Source organism: Brachyhypopomus gauderio, chromosome 7 (genome assembly GCF_052324685.1).
Source record: "Brachyhypopomus gauderio isolate BG-103 chromosome 7, BGAUD_0.2, whole genome shotgun sequence".
Taxonomy (NCBI): Eukaryota; Metazoa; Chordata; class Actinopteri; order Gymnotiformes; family Hypopomidae; genus Brachyhypopomus; species Brachyhypopomus gauderio.
This window is the reverse complement of record NC_135217.1, coordinates 16,447,190-16,466,045: the sequence shown is the minus strand read 5'-3', so window position 1 is coordinate 16,466,045 and position 18,856 is coordinate 16,447,190. Positions and strand designations below refer to the sequence as shown.

Below are 18,856 nucleotides of genomic sequence, written 5' to 3'. Positions count from 1 at the left end.
CTCTATTTTTCCAGTGTATTTCTCTCACCTCACTCTGTAGTTCAGACAAAGATTTAACAAACTGAGTCTCAGGAGTGTATGGAAGCTGTGAGTACACACTGGAGGAAACGCTTCTCCTTCCGTGGTCTCTGTATTTATTCTACAGACAGAATAGTTGGAAACCATTTAGTATAATCATAATACATTTATAGCTTTTCTGAATTGCATTTTCTTCATAAATTTTTATAGTTTTAAGTAAAGTTTGAAACTCAAAACACCAATTTAATTCCAGATTTAATACAAAAAAGCTTAAATTAATAAATGATATAGCTTCCATTTCATTGCAAATTTTAAAAAACATTAGCTTTCATTTGGTTTTATTGTCATATAGTTTGAATATTTACAGTTTCGCATGTGGTTTGGTAAAAGCAATTAGCTATTAACTAAAGTTAAGTTTAGTTTAGATTTTGTGTATACTAAGTCTGTGTGTGACCTCTGACCTTCACTATACAGATTTACTCATTAAAGGCCCAAACTTTGCTAGGTTGCTTTGTTAGGCTTTATTAGGCTGTTTTACACTACATTAGGCCTTTCTTGAAGCATGGGGACTATATTAAGTAGATTTCATCTTTGGTTTTTGACATGCATAAAACCACAACTTCTTTTTTTATAGTTTATACTTTACAAATTCAAATGAATTATCATATGCATTAAACCGTCACATCCCTTTTTCCTATCGTTGAGACAGGCATGCAGGGTTAGAAGCTTAACCTAAAAAAAACGCTACACTAGTGCAGAACCCAATGCCATAGACTGCCACAGGGAGTTTTCAGCCTACAGTTTAGCAGTGATTGTGTCACCTCACTGATCATCTCCGTCATCTCTCGGGCAAACTGCGTCTCTGTTGTCTCGGGCAGAGTGGAATACAGACAGTTGGACAGACACGTCTTCCCTTCTTTGTACTTGAGCTGAATGAAAAAGCAGACATTTAAAGTTGGAACTCGAGCGGTGTTTGTGTATGTGTGGTGATGTGTACCTCACTCTGAAGTTGGGAAGCCTCTTTTGCATGCTGGGTCTGTAATGTTTCTGGTAACTTTGAGTACAAGCAATCTAAAATGTCCTTCTTTCCAGCCTCTTTATATCTGACCTGAAACATGCCACAGAGAACGAAGAAAAGAACAAAAACTTTTACTCCACAGGACAATTTACCATGGAATGTTAATGATGATAATCGCACATTATGGTTTATGTTACAGTTAAAACCCTCTTACGTCACTCTGCATTTCAGTCAGGTGCTTGGCTAGCTGGGTTTCTGTGGTCTCTGGGAGCAGAGAGTACAAACTAGTGGAGGTTTTCTTCTTCCCTTCTTCCTTATTCTTCATCTACAGAAAAGAGGAAACCCTGATACTGCTATATATTAATTCATTAATTCATTTTTACCATACATTGTTTTAACAGTTTTTGACCCTTTTTGTACCTCACTTAGAATATTCGAGCTCTTGCTGGAAAACTGAGTCTCTCTGGTTTCTGGAAGCAGTGAACAGAGATTGGAGGAGATTTCTTTTATGCTGTTTTCTTTGTAGTTGATCTGCAAAATGAGGAAAATTATTATATTTCCATCTGACATATCGGAGATTGTCCACCATGTTTCCACTGCGTGAAAGGTGTTGATAAACAGCACACAGAGGATCAGGTTTCTGCTCTCCCACCTCTCCATTTTGAATATTTTCATCATGCTTTAAAAAATATATTGTCAAAACACTGTACACTACACAGACTTGTACAGACAGACATGTTGAACTGTTACACTACTGATGATGATGATGATGATGATGATGATGATGATGATGATGATGATGCCGCTTCAGGGATGATTCTGAAGCCTCCGCTGCAGGGAGGCTTCTAAAGCCCCATGTTGCAGCGAGTGGTGATTACTGGATGGCTGGTGCAGTGAGGAGTGTGACTGGATGACTGATGCAGTGAGGGCTGTGACTGGATGACTGGTGACTGGTGCAGTGAGGGCTGTGACTGAATGGCTGGTGCAGTGAGAGGTGTGACTAGATGACTGGTGCGGTGAGGAGTATGACTGGGTGACTGGTGCAGTGAGGGGTGTGACTGGATGACTGGTGCAGTGAGGAATATGACAGGATGACTGGTGCAGTGAGGGCTGTGACTGGATGGCTGGTGCGGTGAGGAGTATGACTGGGTGACTGGTGCAGTGATGGGTGTGACTGGATGACTGGTGCAGTGAGGAATATGACAGGATGACTGGTGCAGTGAGGGCTGTGACTGGATGGCTGGTGCAGTGAGGGCTGTGACTGGATGACTGGTGACTGGTGCAGTGAGGGCTGTGACTGGATGACTGGTGTAGTGAGGGCTGTGACTGGATGGCTGGTGCAGTGAGAGGTGTGACTAGATGACTGGTGCGGTGAGGAGTATGACTGGGTGACTGGTGCAGTGAGGAATATGACAGGATGACTGGTGCAGTGAAGGCTGTAACTGGATGGCTGGTGCAGTGAGGGGTGTGACTAGATGACTGGTGCAGTGAGGAGTATGACTGGATGACTGGTGCAGTGAGGGCTGTGACTGGATGGCTGGTGCAGTGAGGGGTGTGACTAGATGACTGGTGCAGTGAGGAGTATGACTGGTGCAGTGAGAGATGTGATTGGATGACTGGTGCAGAGAGGAGTGTGACTAGATGACTGGTGCAGTGAGGGCTGTGACTGGATGACTGGTGCAGTGAGGGCTGTGACTAGATGACTGGTGCAGTGAGGGGTGTGACTGTGTCCATTTTGTCCCTTTTGGAGTGTTGTGATTGAAAGAATATTGCTAGACTTTGTATATTTCCCTGTTCTATTCTCATTTAGATGTGTCATCTTCTTGTGTCTTCTGCTCAGTAATTCCCAGTGTTGGGACTGTTACTTTAAAAAAGTAATTAGTTATAGTTACTCACTACTTGTTCAAAAAGGTAACTGAGTTAGTAACTGAATTACTCTATAATATAAAAGCAACTCGTTTCCAGGGAAAGTAACTATTTGCGTTACAGTAAAAAAAAGTTATATGCCAATGAATAAGGATTTTTTTAAAAAAGCAGTTTTCACACTCAGTTGAAATGAGTAGATCAGAAAGGTGTTTAACTTTTGTTCTTAGATTTTGTTCTTTGTTCTTTTGTCAAGTGGTGAGCATTATTTTCTTAAATAATGTTTATATCGCCACCTTGAAAATGCTCATTTTTCTTCGGCTTGCTCCTGACTCGCCATTTCTGCCTCTTCTCCGTTTGTGTTTGTGTCGTGTGTCACTGGAGTGCGTTGGCATGCGTGTAAAAACACTGGCTCTGATTGGCTACCATAACGCTGCCTTAGCCAATCGCTTACTGATTTTTAAAGTTCAACAGGTGTTACACCGAGAACTGTGACCTATCAAGATCTGTTACTCCTCACTAGCCTGGGTAGCGGTCCGCTCGTATTACTGTTAGTATATCAATATATAGTAATGCACCGCTTTTAATGACCAGTAACGCCAACGGCGTTGTAACGACAGGAAAAGTAATTAATTATATTATCCCGTTACTGACAAAATGACGCCGTTACCTAACGTTATTTTTAACGGCGTTATTCGCTCCCATCCCCCCCCCCCCCCCCCAAAAAAAAATAATTGTTTCCTTTCCTATTTAACTGCAATAAATAAATTTTAAAAACTGAGACGACAATACAGCTTTAGTAACGCAATAAACAATAATATCTGTATTAGATAACTTCTTAAGCAAAATAAGGATCCAACAAAATAAGGTTCACAGCTCTGTGTTCCTCGGAAGCGGAATATGTAAACAACGCGCACGAGTGCATCAAAGGACTGAATCGATACTAGCTAGCAGTGGTACGCTAACGACAGCTAGCGTCGCCACAGCGGGCGGAAATTATCATACAGTTAAGCCCGCCCATTAAGAGGGAAGATATGATTGGTCAATTTTACTGTCATTTGAAACTGGTATTGCTCTGAATCATAACTGCAAGGCCCTCTGTAAATGAACAGCGGGCCCCCATTCTGTGGAGGCATCGCAGTCCTGATAGGGGTAGACACAGGCTCAAAGGCTTCCACTTAACCCCTCACCTTCCAACACAGATTGAATAAACACGATTGAATAATTTATTTGCTTATATTTTTGTAATTGTTTAGATGTCGATTGTCAAACTGTAAGTAGATTTAAAAAATTGGATAAATTATATATATTTATGTTTTAAGAATATTTTAGGCCCTCTGAGAGGGCGTAGAGGGCCCTGACGGTTCCCCACTGGTGTGTTCTGGTTCTCTCTGACCCTGCCCCTATTGGTCCTCCGACTTGACATATTTCTCTACAGTCTTGGATGTAGAAAATAACTTTGGAAAGGGCAGTTAATACAAAAATAAAGATACATTTTACATTTCATTTCATGGCTGACTTCTAGAACACTTGTAATAGTGACTCTATTGATGAATCAGTACCTCACTCTGGATTCCTGCCTGAACCTCAGCAAGGACGTGCCATTTGTTTCACATGGTTAATGCGCTGGTTCTGACAGACGATGTGATAAAGACCATGAGCCTACCGTGATGTAGCATGACTACACAACATATCTCTCTCTCACACAAACACACACACACACACACACACACACACACACACACACAACAGATCCTTTTGGCGTACTATTATTTTTACAAACTCACAAATACAGTATTTTGCTATCAGTCTCACCTCACTCTGCAGTTCAGTCTTAACTTTAGAGAAATTAGTTTCAGGTGTCTCTGCTAGATGAGAGTAAACACTGACTCTGGGCACTTTCTCCTTATACTTTTTCCACATGCAATGCTTTAACAGTGAAAAAAGGGGATGTGCCTTAACTGGAGTCATTACCCTAATTTACTACATACAAGAGGGTGGTTTACAACAGCATGGGTCACCTGGTTCTCTAACTGGGGGTCTCGCTGGTCTTCTTCTGGTAACTCAGAGCATCCAGACTCCTCTTGTCTGTCCTCTTTATACTAGGAACATCAACGTTACATAAAAAAAGCAACACATATTTGTAGAAGTTGTATCAGATATCATTACACACTGCTCATATCAGAGATGTGTATAAAATAGCAATTAGTACAAATGGATGTCCAGTGTCATATGTAATTTACGTAGATCTACACACTCTCAGAACGTGGAAACTCAATGACAGTGACCGTACCTCATGCTGGAGAACGTCGCTCACGGTGTTTATAGTCATGGTAGTCGTTTGGGTCTCTTGTTGGAGAGAGCAGGAAGGTCTCATCACTGACTCCTTCACAGCCTCTACGCCCTTAGTCAAAAGCAAAGGCATGTTAAGACAAAAATAACAAATATTGGGAATAACTCTGAGGTAAATGAACAACTGTTTGTGAGTAAAATAACAGTTATTGGCAGTGTTGGGAATGTTACTTTAAAAAAGTAATTAGTTATAGTTACTCACTACTTGTTCAAAAAAGTAACTGAGTTAGTAACTGAATTACTCTATAATAAAAGTAACTCGTTACCAGAGAAAGTAACTATTTGCGTTACGGTTAAAAAAAAGTTATATGCCAATGAATAAGGATTTTTTGAAAAAGCAGTTTTTACAGTCAGTTGAAATGAGTAGATCAGAAAGGTGTTTCACTTTTGATATTTATAGCACATCCACAGACCAGTGCAGGATAAAATCCTTTAATATACAAAATCTTTGTAAAAAAAAAAAATATATAGTAAACAGTTACACTATATAAAGTGCATTTACATCTATCAAATAAAATTAAATTCTCTCAATCTGAGACAACTGTTTGTTCACAACAGAGTAAACTTAACAATACAACCTCTATTCTTAATTAAATAATTCAAATACCCAGTCTGGTAGACATTCAGGAACTTCAAGTATTTTCTTAAATCATGTTTATATCGCCAACTTGAAAATGCTAATTTTTCTTCGGCTTGCTCCTGACTCGCCATTTCTGTCTCTTCTCCGTTTGTGTCGTGTGCTTCGGCGCGCATGTAAAAACACTGGCTCTGATTGGCTACCATAACGCTGCCTTAGACAATCGTTGTTACACCGAGAACCGTGATCTATTGAGATCTGTTACTGTGCGTTCACACCGAAAGCGATAAAATCGCTCTCCGTCGCCGAGTCGCCAGCATCGCGTCGCGTGGGGGCGTGTCCAACATCACGCCGGCATGCAGCACGTGACATATATGCAAATCACGTTTTTAAAGCAGGACGCAGTATTTATTTTAATCTATTGATTACAGGACACACGATTATAAATGAGTGCGTGTATAAAACATAGTGTGTGTATAAAACACATATAGTATATAAACCTAAAATGTTTATGTATTTTTTTTTTTACTTTTTACCCCAGACCCGAAGATCAAACAGGAATAAAAAAATCATAACCAATAATAGGGTATACGCTAATTTATTGCAGATGTTTTTTAACAAATGAACAGTATTCCCTCCAAAAATAAACATTTTGTACTGTAAATAAACAGGGACATATCGTAAAGTGCGGGACATCCAGAGACAGCCACTATTAATCTCTCCTCCATTTTGCAATCGGAACAAATAATCAGTAGGAACCAAAGTCAGAGGTGCGGTTTCGGAGGAGGGTGCAAACATACTTTCTGATTGGTAGTCGCCGCCGCGCGTCACTGCTCATTTGCATAAAGTTGAGCCAAGCTCAACTTGTTCGCGTCGCTCGAATCGCTCACTTCGCGTCGCGCCGCACCGCGTCGCGTCGCTGGGTGTCGCTCACTCTCATTGAAAATGAATGACTTCCGGTCGCCGTGTCGCTCTCGTCGCTTTCGGTGTGAACACTAGCCTGGGCAGCGGTCCGCTCGCATTACTGTTAGTATATCAATATATAGTAACGCACCGCTTTTAATGACCAGTAACGTCAACGGCGTTGTAACGACAGGAAAAGTAATTAATTATATTATCCCGTTACTAACAAAATGACGCCGTTACCTAACGCCGTTATTTTTAACGGCGTTATTCGCAACACTGGTTATTGGTAATATTTGTTTTATTCTGATGTAGTTTCCAGAACTTGGCACTGACTATAAAGAGTGGAACACACCCTTGCTTTCTATCACAGGATGTGTGGTACATGTCTGCAGGTCTGTGTACATTAAGTTTGAAAGGAGAATGGGTTAAAGACTTCTGTATTTAATTATCCTTATAAATCTAGTAACCTATAAACACATAGTTACCAAAGGCTATAAAAAAATATTTGAGTCTTATATGATTCTAATATGGTCTATTTCATTAGACACTGGCAGGTTGTTTTTTTAGTTTTTCAATGGATAAAATATTTGTTCAGTAGTGTCAGTATGTTTACAAAATTATGGGAAAATGTAGTGATATATACATTACATGTTAAATGTTAAATGCACATGCTTAGACTGGAATATGTTCCTAGTGAATGTATGTATGTTGAATGTAGCAGCTAAGCTGTTTTGTAAATTTTGGTCTAGATGTTGTAGAGTATGAAATGTTCCTGGTGAACAAGCTGTTATACAACTTCACATTCATCCATGCTGTCACAATCAATTTTTAAATTTTGTGGATTTTTTTAATGAAAATTTTAGTACTTACATCATGCATGTTGCACATTGTCTCATGAGTCATGTTAAGGTCCTCTACATAGACTACTGCTGAAGTCTAAATGGAAAAGAGAAGGACAAAACAGAAAAAGAGTTGCTTCTTATGTTGCTTTAAGGTCATTATCAAAGTAACATCTCAACCTCTCTCACCTGTAAAGGCTCGCAGGGTTCAGATGTATCAAGCTCGACTTCCTTGGTAGTCTCATCAACATCTACAGTGGACATTTCTTCAACACAAGTGGAATGCTAAAGTAAAACGAAATGAGAGAGAGTGAAAGTTCTGGTGACTTGGCTGACCAAGGAACACGTTCATGTGCTCTGGACTCATCGGGGGCACCTTATCAATGCCCAGCTTCCCAAATTAGACTGCACTTAGGGTCTATCGGGGCATTTCCATAGCTGTAAATCAGTATAGAGATAGAACACTGACACACACACACAGGAATGTTCCAGTTCAGACATGAGCACCTGATAATGACTTTGTGTCAAAGCCCAGGAGCAGAAGATGAATTTCAAATGCAAAATTTCCTGCTTTTTCAAAGAGATATTTGTATTGTCCATACGATTGTACATCCAACAAGTGCAGCAGTCAGAATTTTGCAGAACAGAATTTTATTTATTTATTTACATACACATTTATACTTATCTGCTGAGTTCAAATGCAAAATAAGACATGTGCATCAACCATCATCATCTTGTAGAGAACCTTACTGAGTAGCTGAACTGCAGTGTTTTTTTATTTACTAACTAGCATGTAGGATAGTCACAAAGACTTTGTAATCATATAATTTAGTTATAGCTATCAGGATGTAAAGGCTAATAGTATTATCATACATTTAATTTAAATACATATGTTAATTAAAAGGTTAATGCATATTTTTATTACTTTTTCAAATGCAATTGAAGATCAATTTTAATAAATACATCTAGACTCTTAATATTGTGAATTGATTAGGTGTGGTTATTTGTGCTGGTTGTTATTATATGGATTATCAGGGATGGATCACAGTCTCACAAGGTCTTGCAAGGTTCTTGCATACACCCTCCAATGTACACTGTTACACAGAAGCAAAACTGTAGGCCCTCACTAATTCCTGATCAGACTATTCAAAATATAAATTTTAAGATGTCCAGAACAGTAAAATCAATGTTGGATTAAATTCCCATAAAAGACAGACAACCTGTGTTTAGAGATGTACACCAGTACTTTTTGTTGTTTTTATTACACTTTGTCCTGGCTGTTTTAATCTAAAAATTACCAATATACAGCAATCATATAGTTTCATGCATCTCTGTTGTGTGCGTGTGTAGAAAGTTGTACAGGAGACTTGTTGTTAATTTTAGATTTCCAACGGATGAACTTGCGGACCTTGATTGTACTTGTGGGTGGAGCCCTCAGAGCTCAGTATGTGGTGTATGGTCAGAGGGCACGTTACATTTGTTCTTCCCCTTATTGTTATTAGTAGTAGTAATTCATTTAGATATGTTTACTTATGTGATCCTCTTCAAATGACAACCTTTCACAAAGCAATTGTTTTTAGATATTTTCTAGTCGTTAGAGCAGCATGGTAATACCTCTCCTTACCGCTAGGTGGTGGTAATACGCCCACTGTTGATCAACTCTCCAGTAAATCCGAGAAGAATAAGCACAAGCTTTACAACGCAAAACTAATAAGGTGATCAAATACATTATCTATTTATATAGCGGTCAATGGCGTGTCATTATCATGCGTATCAAAATGGAGGGAGTGTATTTAAGACGCAGACTTTAAAAGGTATTAGCTGTGAATAAAAATGTTAGTATTTTGTTGTCGTTTATTTATGCAAAATAAAATTTCCCATTGTGCATTGCTGCACAAAGTACTCTGTAAATTATCTATTTTTTTGTATGTATTGCTCAGAAAAGCTAAATTATTGTGAGAATGTTTATCTACTTACGTCACTAAAGCCAAATACGAAACATTTTATTAACTAACATCAACCGGTTAAGTATCAATTTTCCTCTCCTTAAATAAGTTTAGTAAAAACCCTGAATTCGGCTGGTCCGAAGGTAATGGGTATTTACAATTGATTGATACAGTCAGTTTCAGAATCCTCGTTTCTTCTCTCCCCTCTCCCATCACCAAACTTGACTAGCCTTTTATTCAAGAGTAAGACCATTAAGATTGAACCCCATCACAGAAAACACACATGGAAAATAGATATTTTAAAAGAATCATTATCATGGAGGTTTCTCACCCTGGTCACCATCTCTTAGAGCTGCTACCATCAGGTAGACGGTACAAAACTATTAAAACAAAGACCAACGGGTTAGAAAAATAACTCATCATAACTTTTTTTTAAACTCATTTTAAATGTGCAATATTTTACAATTCATTGTCACAAGGGCAATGTGGAATCTTTTTCATATTTAATTTCGTTATACTTGGTATAATGACAAAGATATTCTGATTCTGATTTTAAATTAGTATATAAGTCCCTAGAGATCGTACAAGTGTTTCTCATAGACCTGGGTCTTCAGTCTTTCAAGTTTAAAGGTAACATACATTATTAATACATTTCACCACCTGGATGTTAGTGCAAAATGAGTTGTGTCTTCTCCATTTCTATATAGTGAAAAGGCAGAAGTGAAACATCATTTTGTGCATGCATGACCTTTACTTTGAATTATCAATGACAGTCCATATAAAGACTAGATTACAATAAATAATACATATAATACACATACCATTTCATCTCAGTAAGCCAGAGATGGCCTGATAATGTAATGACCCTAACCATGCATTCAAGTTGGGCTGTGTAACCTCCTCTTTTTAATTTACAGCAGTATAACATCAAATTAGCTTTACTCCATCAGCAAACTAGAATGGAAAATTTACTTTTGACAGATTTTTTCTAAAATATTACAATAAAGTAGAAATGCTATATATTTTATATTTAAAAAGGTAAAAAATACAGGATCATATTCATTTGATTCAGTTATCAGTGATCTTTCTACTGACAAACAAAAAAGACCTGAAATTATCAACAAACAACAAAAATATTAACAAATACAATAGAAAAACACCCAAACACCACCCCTTCCTTGTCCTGGGTGGAACTCTACGCCACAGCTGGGATGAAGTACTGAAGAGACACATCTTCATGGAGAAGAATCAAATGAATGATCCTTCTGTCAACAATATCTGTAGGAAGTAGAAATGGAATCTATTTCTAGACAACTATGCCTAAACATAAAAGCAAATCATCTGTGTAACATGTGAAACTTTTATAATCTAAAGACTTTCAATTTCTATGTAATTATCTGAAACAAAGAAAAAATGTGATTTATATATATTCCTGCCAAATCAGTAAACACCAGGCCCATCTCTCCAGCTGACCACCTGGTATACAGACTCCACCATGTTTAGATAATAACGTACAAGCTGCGTTTCTCATTCAGTCTTGTGTAAGGACTCACTGCACATGGCCTTGCTAGGGTTGACCTGCTGTCCGTTGAGGAACTGCTGGAGTTTTCTTATGTCCACACGGGCGTGTGCCATGGCCTCCATGGCTCGGCCCCGCCCCCCAACCTGTGACGCATCATCGCCTGCATGGACCAGTCAGCACCAGAGAAAATGACAGGAGACCCGGAGGCATCAAAACAGCTCACGGGCATGTGGCCCGCGGGCCGCTATTTAAGTATGGGGGGTATATGAAGTAAGCATAGTTATTAACCTGGTTCCCCTTTGTACACTGTTGAAGGAAATGTGTTTCAATTTAGTTCACATTCAGGTAACAATGTAAACTAATGCTGAATACATTTAGAATAAAAATGGCAGTGATATGCTCAGAAAAGGGTTTTAATGCAATAAACTGTGATTTCAGTCTACAAAATGAAAATTCTTGGCTGGACCTGAAATTCCAGACACACCTACTGTATAATTTTTACATTTCAGCAGTTGTTTAAGATTTTGAATTTTTTAACTTAAGACTACAAGGCAGTGAGAAAGATACATTACTGAAACCAGTCCTTCCATGATTGATTCTGAAATCCATAATTTTTTTTCATTTAAATTTTTCATTTAAATTTTTCTTAATCTTTGTTTTTTTTGTATCATTTGGATTTAAACAGTTTTTCCTTTAAGACAATATGCATTACTGACTACAACTAGAAAGTAAAGTTTGTGAACAGACTGCCAGCATCTATACTGCTGCAAAAAAGCTGTTGCCCTGATTTATAAAAATCATCAATCATGTTCTCCACGTGATAGAAATATCAGAACCAAGTACAGAGTCCTAACAACATGGCTGATTACAACCATCTTTTAACTCTCATTACAATTAAACTGATTGTAACACGTTACTGAAAATACTTTGTTGCACCACTGCAGAAATAGCCTCTCGCTTTCTTAACCAAACTCACCCCAGGGAGGGTTGCCAAGATTTTTGAAGTGGGTGGTCACAGACACCAGATCTGTTTCGATTTTTAGATTCATTTCTCCATTCAGATTAGCCTCCATCACCTGAGAGGAGAAAGGAATGAGGAAGCACATTTAAAAAGCAACAAAATCAGACAAGTTAACAATCCATGAGTATAATAGTCTTAACCTGACTGACCTACACACCATTTTTCCTCAGACATTATAAGTGCTTTGGCTCTATCAGCCATGGGAGCTGTTTCTCAGGAAGGCCAGTTTAATATGGTTATGCTTACCACACCTCATGCATTTACAATCATAAGCATTCATCATCTTAACATGTAACGCTTATATCTGGGTTTCTGCAATTGAGACACTTCCTGATTTCCATAGTATTCAAGAATTCTCTTCAAAAAAAGTTCTTTTTTTTTTTATGTTATGTTATTTTCTGTTTTTGTAAACACTCATTTGAAGCCTTTGGAGTGGAGTGCTCTACCTACTCTCATACTCACCAAATAGTTAGAGAGGTTTTTCATTCTATCCACCACATTCTTCATGGTCTTCAGAGGAGGTAAATACACGCTGACCTACAAAACAGAATAATTCCGTTACTCCTGCACATAGAAGACAAGGAAAAATAAGACATCACCATTTTCTGTATCATTATTATGTAACAACTCAATTTTACAGAAACCACATGCACTGTTGTCACCCCAAGACTTGTATCTCATTTTAAGGCACAGGGAGGTAGAAGCAGGTTCATCTGACATAGCATAACTTACACTACCTACACTAGAGAAGGGTGCTTCAGAATCTGAGATGAATCTGAGTTCTTCTAGGGTTTAGGGTTAGATGGGTTTAAGGTTAGTTGCCTTTAGGACCCTCAAGCAACTGACCAGGGAAAATGATCATTCACTTACATCAAAATCTGGCATACTGGGCTCCTTAAAGTCATGCCAAAGCCTCCTAGGAATGACGTCCACGGGGATGTCATGGGTGACCACGCGACTGACCGAAGACAGTGATGGCTTAAAACATCGGGCAGAAAGCAAGAGCAGTGAAGAAGGTCTGGGTGAGGAGCACAGCTACTCCAGAGTGCATTTGTGTCATTTCAGTAACAAGAATTCTGCAGCAAAATGTTTTACTTACTCACATTTTTTACACCCTCTGTATGTTGATTATGAATGTACAGCATGGATTTAAAATCCATTAACCACTGGTAAACCAGCTTTAATTAATTTATATAAAACATTCTAGAGTAAACCAGCTATAGCTAATGTATATAAAACACTCTAGTTAACCAGCTATAGTTTATTTATTTACTGTTCATTTCTATTATACATTATAACAAGATGTATAATGTTGTTTAAGTGTATTATAGATACGGCTTCTTTCACAGAAAGAAAAAATCTGCAAAAGCCACTCCAAGCGTCCATGAGATTGTCAAGGCTGTCAATACTGGTTTAAAATAAATTATACACACACAGAACATGTTATGTGCATAATAAGACTGACAGGAAAGACAATAAAGACTTTTATTAAGGTTTTACTAGGACGTTCTTACCAGTTCTGCTGCCAGCGTGAGACAGGGACAATGCTTCTTAGTCAGTTTGATTTTGACACATTTGGCATTTTGTGCTGTTTTTAAAGCTCTTGATAGATTCTCTGGTGCTACTTCTAAGCAGATTTCATTTGAATCCGCTGAAACGCCCTCCAACTGATATTCATCAAAGAAGTTTGCCTTAAAGACAAAATAATTCATGATTGTTCATTTTATTAGATCACAATTATTTCAGACATAAAGAAACAGAAGCATTTACCTGCAGTAACTCACACCACATGCTGACGCCTCCATTGGCAACTTTGCCAGAGAGGACAAAGTAAACGTTGTCAGGAGTGAGACGTAGAACGCAAGCTTTTGTGAGCTTTGTAATAGTGTTCACCACACCTGTTGGAATATTACTACAGGTCAGATTTCACCAAACGTTTTAATTTCATCTTATCATAATCATAAATGAATATGCAGATGATTTTGGCAGCATCTTCAGCCTTAGTGATAGCTGCAAAAGGGTGTGTAGCGTGAGGGTGTGTAGTGTGAAGGTGTGTAGCGTGAGGGTGTGTGTAGCGTGAGGGGGTGTAGCATGTGCTGACTGATTAATGTGCACAAGCTGTGTAGTGTATCCAGGGTGTGTGCAGACCATGTAGTGTGTGCATGGGGTGTGTGTGTGTGCATAGTGTGTGCAGGCTGTGTAGCACACAGCTACAGTTTATTTACATTTTGAACTGTACAGCTTACATATTCAAATGACAAATGTTTCAGGTAACTTTCCTGGCAGCAGGATCTCTGCTTAAAAAAATGACAAAACTTTATGAATAGCCTAGAGAATTGAAATTCAACAGTTTTAAATATACTTTTAATTAATGAAAATCCTGAGTTTTCAGATTTTTCAGGCCAGCTCCATCTTTAACACCACATGTTTAGTTATATCAGGTACATTCAAAGATTGAACCCATACAATAGTGAAATGTGGTCTGATTTACCAAACACAATGTCTGGATGACTGAAACGCTTCACTCCGACGTTACTGCACTGCAACAACATGCGAAGCCAGCAGGGGGCACTGCATTCATTCCCGAGGTTATTTTTGTTTAATAACACCGATATCACTCTGGTTATTTAGTCTGTAAAACTGTACGGCTGGGTTAGCTTCGTTAGCTCGTTAGTTCTCTACCTACGTGTGAAATGGTTGAGGCATCCCACGTCATTTATCTTCGCTCGGAACTTCATCGTCACTTGAAGCTGCAGAATCTCACTGTTGACAGACTGAGTTTTTGTCAACCAGCCCAGTACGATGTGCAAATTGTACAAACTCCCGCCCACACGAGTCCGTACGACTGCGCAGTCCCTGTAGAAACTACTTTGAAAATCATAGTTCCGCTTTCACATTTTTTCCGAGTGTTTCACACTTCGTCCACTAGAGGGCGTGTGTACCTAAGCGCAGAGGCGTGTGTGAGGCAGAGTTGGTCGGTGTGTTTTATACACGTGTGAGTTACACTTGTCCGATGTCAAAAATACAACCGAATTCCTGTAACAGATTTTTCAGCCATAAACGGAACACTGAATAATCTTCAATTCATGTGACGTACAGTCCTTAGATTTTAACCTTATCATAACGTTAGCTAAACGTAGTAATGTAAGAGGACATCTGGACAGTTCTTTATTTGCTTGGTGATCTTAACATGAGACTTCGATGTAACGTTTCTGGACATTATTTATTTATTTACTCTTAATTTTATTGAATTATGTTATTATATTTACAGAGGCTATCACAATACAATTATACAATTACAATCGATATCATTGCTAAACTAAACGGAAAGGAGGATATATATTATTATTATTATTATTATTATTATTATTGTTGTTGTTGTTATTATTATTATTATTATTATTATTATTATTATTATTATTATTATTATCTCACCTTCCGATGTTGGTAGTGAGTGAACGATAGAGCGAGAGAGAGAGAGAGAGAGAGAGAGAGACAGACAGACAGACAGACAGACAGAGGAGGGGGCGGATGAAGAAGGAGTTACCATATCTTAGAGAAATCATCGGTCTCACGGAAGCGGTATTAATGGTCTAAGCAGCACCAGGTTAAGCGCATGGACCCATCGCGTCTCCTCCTGTGTCGCTGCGTTTGCTCCAGTCTCTGGTGTTAGCGGATCTGTCCTGCTCGGGGTCTTACGACGGAGCCAACGATGTTTCACTGCAGACTTTTATTGCCCAGTTGAGATCCTACTGAGATAATCTGCCATACGACCATTTCTTCAGAATGGATGTAAATACTTCAAAACTGCTGAAAGTTTTTATAGCTGGAATTTTAGGTAAGCAGGCTACAAATATGCATTATTTTGACACCGCCAAATGTTTTCATTTTAGCTTTTGGACCAATTGTATACTTAGAAAAAAATGTGATTTTTGAGCTGGTTATAGGATTTTTACTGTATTGTAATTTCATATCATGCACCATAGATTTTTCATCACAGATCACTCTAAACGTGTGTTCTGCTTACAAATGTGCAGCGATGTGTCTGTTTTTAGAAGTAACCCATAATTGGGTTAATATGAGAAAATCGGGTTTCCCTCCGCTGTGCGTGTATCGTACAACCCATCCGGAGGTGTCGCCTGCAGTGTGTAACACCACATAAAGTGGCGAATTCAGTCGGATATTCTAAAGGAAGCGTGATGATCACTGAATGCAGAGCGGTCCAGTAGGCGGGTTAACAACTCTTGCAGGATTCTTTAGCCTCTGTCGCCACTGTAAACCCGGTTTACAGCATAACTGTCTTACATAAATTAACGGATGCGCCGAGTTATCTCAGCTGCATTTGACGTCACTTGGTTATTTACTCAGCTGTTAGTGAATGTTGAAACAGCTTTTAAGACAAAGAAACAAAACTTTCACATAATTTGTATTGCTAATGAATATTTATTTCCACTTCGTATCTGCACTGGTTCCAAAATCTGATTTGCACATTTTCTCCATAACAAAAATTGAAACGGCTGCAAGTGAGAATTTAGTTTCACACTAGTTATCTCTAGTCACTATAGTCATCAAAGCAAGTGTAGAACAGAACCTACATCGATATGAAAGGGTTAAGAATTATTGCTCAAATTGTATTTTGAGCAGTCAAACTTTAAAGTAGTTCCTTGTGTTGTCCTTGTTTTCTGAGACGTACCAGTACTGTAGAGAGGGGAATAATGAACAGTCAAGCTCTTTTCTTGGGTCATTGTTGGCGTTTGAGCGCAGGTGTGTAAGTCTTAGACGTTCCTGTTATAACAGCAAGAGGGCAGAATTGGTGCACCTGTCAAAACAGAAACCAGCAGGATATTCTGGATGGTGCGTTTTAGGAGAGCCGTGGTTTACAGGTGAGGTGTCAGTAGCTGGTTTTCCAGATGGAATTTATCCTTGAAAACGTTATGTGAATTTGGAAGTCCTTGTTAATAATAGAGTTCAATCTGTGTACATTAAAGAGGCCACAAAATGAAAATATAAAAACCTTTTGAAATTACTTCACTTTGTTATTGTGGGAATCAAGAGACCATAATGACTTTGGGTTTTAATGAGGAATATAAAAACACCCGGTGAGCAAAGCTGACAACCAGTGGTGCTTCTGACATAACTGAACTAGATACTCTCCAGACGCCTGCGCATACCAAACACATACAGCTATGGAGGCTCATAATGAACACAACGATATCACATCTCCAAAAGTGGTGGGACAATACTCAAGTTACTGAGATCTGTTGTCATGTCTGGATGGCAGTAGTTTGAAACAGTTAGGCCATGTAACCATATTTAAGAGAAATTTTGTATAAACTCCCCATAAGCGGTACCTGCAAGGTAACAGACAGGATAACATCTTCATCTCCTGTTTCTCTGATTTACAAAATGTAAGGGCTATAACCTACATTGTTAAAAAATATTTGTTGACTCCAGGGCCAGCCCCACGGGGGTGGGGCGAATGGGGGCGTCGCCCCATTTATTTTACAGCAATCTCTACATGGCACCCCCTCGGCCGCTCATCAATCGTTACATGCCACCCCCCCCCCCCCCCCCCCCCCCGCTCAACAAACAACTTACATTCGCCCCACCCCCCCGCTCAACAACTTGCGTTTGCCACCCCCGCTCAACAACTTACGTTTGCCACCCCGAAATTTTCTGACGCCCCCTCACTGTATATGTTCTGGTGCTGGCCCTGGTTGGCTTTGTCATAGTCTAGGTTTTTTTTTCTCCTAAACTTGACTAAAGACCGATGAACACATTTATTAAACTTATTAACTTAACTAATTTTCTCAATGATTTATTTCAAATATTGTGGATTTAAAGAATTTAGTTTATACAACTTCAAAGTTATATAATTTTTTGTTTGGTATAATTTTTTGTTTGTTTGTTTTCACAACAATTTAATAATTTAGTATTATATGGCTATTTTTTTTTCTTTAATAAGTTGAACATTTTTTGATAAAGTAATAATTTATAAAATAGCCATAATCTAGAATATAAATTTTTCATTTATTCAGATCAATAATATGGAAGGTTTACAGTACAGTTAGACTGTACATTTCCTATTGGCAAACATTTCCTGTTGATTCACAGTGTTCAGAGTTCAAGAACGGAATCACATCAACGCACAATGAACCCTTTGGTCTCCTGTCAATTGGTTGAAGCAGATAGTGTGAAAAGTGTGAAAACAATGGTGGTACTATCTCTAAATGAAGAAAACAGAAAAAGGCAGATGGCTTTTTGAACAGAATTTCAAAATAAAAGTCAGGAACATTTGCCATCCCATGTCTTCAGCTCTGCAAGGAATTAATGACTATGAACTGACAGACAAGTGCCAGAAGGCAAATACCTGAAGGACCACTGTCACTGGTGAAAACTCTGGAAAGCCTAAAAAATATGTTATTGCTCATCATTGCCAGAACCACATCACGTCATGCTAATGAAAAAGAAATGTACATGTACACACAGAAAATGGGGAATCAACTGAACGAAGAAGAGAAATTACTATAGGATTGAAAGGACAGAGTTTCTATAGGATTGAGAGGACAGAGTTACTTTAGGATTGAGAGGACGGAGTTACTATAGGATTGAGAGGACAGAATTACTATAGGATTGAAAGGACAGAGTTAGGATTGAGAGGACAGATTTACTTTAGGATTGGAGGTCAGTCTATACTAGGGTGACCTGCAATAGTCGCTGATTCGACTATAGTCGACTATACCCCCTAGTCGACTATGAACGTAATAGTTGAATGTACCATTCTAACTGTATGG

General features: G+C 38.6%; 3 protein-coding genes across 6 annotated transcripts in view; 1 reads left to right on the top strand and 2 right to left on the bottom strand.

Annotated features, from left to right (window-relative positions):
• LOC143519064 (uncharacterized) overlaps positions 1 to 7,938 on the bottom strand; it is a 52,623-nt gene extending 44,685 nt beyond the window's left edge. For 3 of the 4 annotated variants that reach the window (XM_077012114.1, XM_077012115.1, XM_077012117.1), the window contains exons 1-9: positions 7,763 to 7,938; positions 7,605 to 7,670; positions 5,193 to 5,303; positions 4,921 to 5,001; positions 1,457 to 1,567; positions 1,251 to 1,361; positions 1,016 to 1,126; positions 840 to 947; positions 29 to 139 (exon numbers count right to left, since the gene is read on the bottom strand). In XM_077012114.1, coding sequence (XP_076868229.1) covers positions 29 to 139; positions 840 to 947; positions 1,016 to 1,126; positions 1,251 to 1,361; positions 1,457 to 1,567; positions 4,921 to 5,001; positions 5,193 to 5,303; positions 7,605 to 7,670; positions 7,763 to 7,837 — 885 coding nt within the window. In that variant the 5' untranslated portion in view covers positions 7,838 to 7,938. The remainder of the gene's footprint in view (positions 1 to 28; positions 140 to 839; positions 948 to 1,015; positions 1,127 to 1,250; positions 1,362 to 1,456; positions 1,568 to 4,920; positions 5,002 to 5,192; positions 5,304 to 7,604; positions 7,671 to 7,762) is intronic. The other variant, XM_077012116.1, reaches the window with a different exon arrangement.
• A 2,152-nt stretch (positions 7,939 to 10,090) lies between these two features.
• On the bottom strand, positions 10,091 to 14,913 carry hus1 (HUS1 checkpoint clamp component). Its single transcript, XM_077012113.1, has 8 exons — positions 14,749 to 14,913; positions 13,833 to 13,960; positions 13,577 to 13,753; positions 12,933 to 13,040; positions 12,525 to 12,599; positions 12,018 to 12,117; positions 11,073 to 11,201; positions 10,091 to 10,797 (listed from the first exon to the last, which is right to left on the bottom strand). Exons 1-8 carry the CDS (start codon positions 14,798 to 14,800, stop codon positions 10,715 to 10,717), a joined length of 852 nt encoding a protein of 283 aa, XP_076868228.1. The 5' UTR covers positions 14,801 to 14,913; the 3' UTR covers positions 10,091 to 10,714.
• Positions 14,914 to 15,597: 684 nt separating this feature from the next.
• The window catches only part of LOC143519061 (receptor activity-modifying protein 3), a 35,331-nt gene continuing 32,072 nt past the window's right edge, over positions 15,598 to 18,856 (top strand). The window contains exon 1 of the mRNA XM_077012112.1: positions 15,598 to 15,900. Coding sequence (XP_076868227.1) covers positions 15,849 to 15,900 — 52 coding nt within the window. The 5' untranslated portion in view covers positions 15,598 to 15,848. The remainder of the gene's footprint in view (positions 15,901 to 18,856) is intronic.